Source organism: Atta colombica, unplaced genomic scaffold (assembly GCF_001594045.1).
Source record: "Atta colombica isolate Treedump-2 unplaced genomic scaffold, Acol1.0 scaffold198, whole genome shotgun sequence".
In the NCBI taxonomy this organism is placed as follows: Eukaryota; Metazoa; Arthropoda; class Insecta; order Hymenoptera; family Formicidae; genus Atta; species Atta colombica.
Window position 1 is genome coordinate 4,656,807 of NW_017259291.1, and position 2,994 is coordinate 4,659,800.

The following is a 2,994-nucleotide window of genomic DNA, read 5'->3' on the forward strand; positions in this document are numbered from 1 at the left end:
ATATATATATATATTTATCGAATAAATCAATTTGACATGTTTAATTTTATTATTGTCAATTTGGTTGACAGTGGTCTATTATAAGTTTCTGAAATCCTCAATTCAGATCAATGCTGTTTCCATTAGAAAATAAAGACTTTGTGGATTGAAGCAGTTAAATACATTTTCATCGATACACACATTAGGTGCTTCGATAGAAATAACAAAATGAATTTATATTATTAAAGGATATATTATTAAAGGAAATTTATAGATCATTCCCAAGCAGAACAACAAGTCACAATAATGTCAAAATAACATTAAAATGAATCGGAAATGATTGAAAAATGACTTTTAATAATCATTTTGGAATTATTTTGACATCATTTTGAAATTATAATGACTTATTGTTTTGCTTGGGTATTTACTTCTTTTATGTATTAATGATTAAGTTCACAAATGTATTAAAGTAGTGTTTTGCGAGTTTTATTTAAAAGATCTCACGTAGATCTTTTTGATTAAAAGTATCTTTTAAGGATGATAGTTCTATCAAAGTAATAACTTGCATAAAATAAAATTAAATGGCTCGATATAAAAAGAAATGTGTATTACGAAACACGCGGTATAACACGCACGACCGATGGACTTGGCATGCGCACTCCGTCGTGGTTGGTTGGCAGGTTTTCAGCAACGTGCAGCGCACGTTGGCAGTTGGCATTTGGCACGAAGGAGTTGAGAGTGTCCGGTCGTTTCGGGTTTCTGGAATTTGCCTGCGACTCTACGCCGCCAACGACGATGAACAACGAACTCACGATCGACAAGGTGAGTAAGTCGATCGCCTCCCATCAATGACGAGGTCTGTTTTTTGGGCGACGTATATTGCGAAACATGTTCTTCATTTACAGTTTCCCGCTTTGAGATCGAAACATGTTTACATCAGGGACAAGGTCGCGGTCCTGGAAACAATAAATGCGATTCGGCAAGGTGGCGTAAATAATCTGCAGGTACGGACTCTTATTTCCATTTAGTTCTCGTAAGGATTAGGCTTTTGATTCAGCATTTGATTTATATCTACAATTATTTGTGCAGATAGTCACGGATTTCGACTTAACCCTTACAAAGCAGCATATAGACGGCAGACATGTACTCAGTAGCTTTGGTAAGTAAATAGTTTAATTTATTGTCTTAAGAAAGTAGAGAAAGTTGATCTCTTATCATAAATTATTTATAAACTTGTTATTCATAATTTTCCTTAAGTTTGCAAGTTATCTAGAATTAAAATTTAATTGTTTAAATTTCTATAAATAAACATGTTTATTATGATCAATTAATTTCTAATTTCTAACTACACGATAACTTAACAATGAAATTTAATCTTAGGTATGTTCCGACATTGCAAGCAATTACCGCAACAATATTTGGACAAAGCTAAGGATTTATACAACAAATATAGACCTATAGAGATAGACCCAGAAATGCCTATGAATAAAAAGGCAGATGCTATGCGCGATTGGATGATGGCTGCACAAAATTTATTAAAAGGCATCGAATTTGATCCTCATGAATTAGAAGAAGTAGCCCAAGCATTCGACAACATATTGCGTGATGGTACAGAAGAATTTTTTGAAAAGCTATATAATGTAAAAGTACCAATTATTATATTTAGCGCTGGTTTGGGAGACATAGTGGAAGCTGTGTTGAGGTATCACAATGCTCTCTTCGATAATGTAAAAATATTCTCTAACTTTCTCAAGTATAATGGAAGTCAATTGGATGGATTTAAGAACGACATGCCTATACATGTATACAACAAGAATGAATGTGCATTGGAAAAGAATTATTTGAAGATATTTCAAAAGAGACAGAATGTATTGCTAATGGGCGACACGATCGGTGATGCTAACATGGTAGAAGGAATAGAGGATGCTAAGGTCGTCCTAAAAATCGGCTTCCTTTACGAGCACGTTAGTATTTCGAGATTAGTAGACTGTAAAATATTGATATAGAGACTAATTGCTTTTGTTCTCCAGGTGGAGGCTAGCTTAAATTCATTCATGGAAAACTTCGATATCGTTCTCGTCGATGATCAAACGATGCAAGTGCCGATAGAGATTATACAAAATATCTTGTAATATTGTCTGTACCAATACTCTCTTTCACCTGCGTGAACATATACACGTCTATAAAGATGTAAACATCACGCATACGTGATCGCTTTGTAATTTAAAATAGAGAAAACAATTTCATAAATTAATATATCTTAAAATTACATTTACTAACATATTTTTAATAATAATGGATTTATGTAACGCGTATAAGTTATAAATTACGCTCATCTCATTGGTAAAAGATATATTTTGAAGTTGTGTGTTTTAAATAAATTAATTTTTAATTTAAAGCTGAAAAGTTGAGAAATGTACTATTTATAAAAATTTTATAAATACGTTATCTACGTATGTGTGAATGTTATAACGTCTCTAATTATAATGTTTATCATGTAATATCTATTGAAGTTACAATTCGTGAAAATTCATTATGTTGCTCATTTGCTACAACAATGACATAAATAAAATAATTGTCATTTGCAGAAAAAGAACAGAAACTTAAAAAAAGAAAATATTTTGAAAGAATATATTTTTCCTATACAAACAATGAATGTATTTAAAAAATTGACATTATAAAATTTTAATGACTCAAAACATTGAAATTAATTTTCTAAAAAAATGTTCTTTTTTTAGTATTAGCAAATGAGTGATGTGTTCTCCAGTAATCGACGTCTAAATAAATCTTGTATTTTTATGAAGTATATACAATATTTATTACTAATATTTTAAAATAACTTTATTATAATTATGTGTCAGAAAAAAGAATGAATTCTAAACAATAAGAGCAGTAATATCTTTATAAAATTACTTTAATGTTTAACTAGACTCAGTGTTAAACAATTAGAATAGAAGATAATCTAAGATGTTAAAAATTAAATGTTTATAAAAACCTTAAATAATTATAAGAAAG

At 30.2% G+C, this 2,994-nt stretch overlaps 1 protein-coding gene across 1 annotated transcript in view; it reads left to right on the top strand.

Annotated features, from left to right (window-relative positions):
• LOC108686939 (7-methylguanosine phosphate-specific 5'-nucleotidase) overlaps positions 1-2,212 on the top strand; it is a 6,980-nt gene extending 4,768 nt beyond the window's left edge. Inside the window, 6 exon segments of the mRNA XM_018192467.1 lie at positions 660-728; positions 730-801; positions 885-983; positions 1,069-1,138; positions 1,360-1,943; positions 2,010-2,212. Of these exon segments, the coding sequence (XP_018047956.1) occupies positions 660-728; positions 730-801; positions 885-983; positions 1,069-1,138; positions 1,360-1,943; positions 2,010-2,111 (996 nt within the window). The 3' untranslated portion in view covers positions 2,112-2,212.
• The last annotated feature ends 782 nt before the right edge of the window (positions 2,213-2,994 follow it).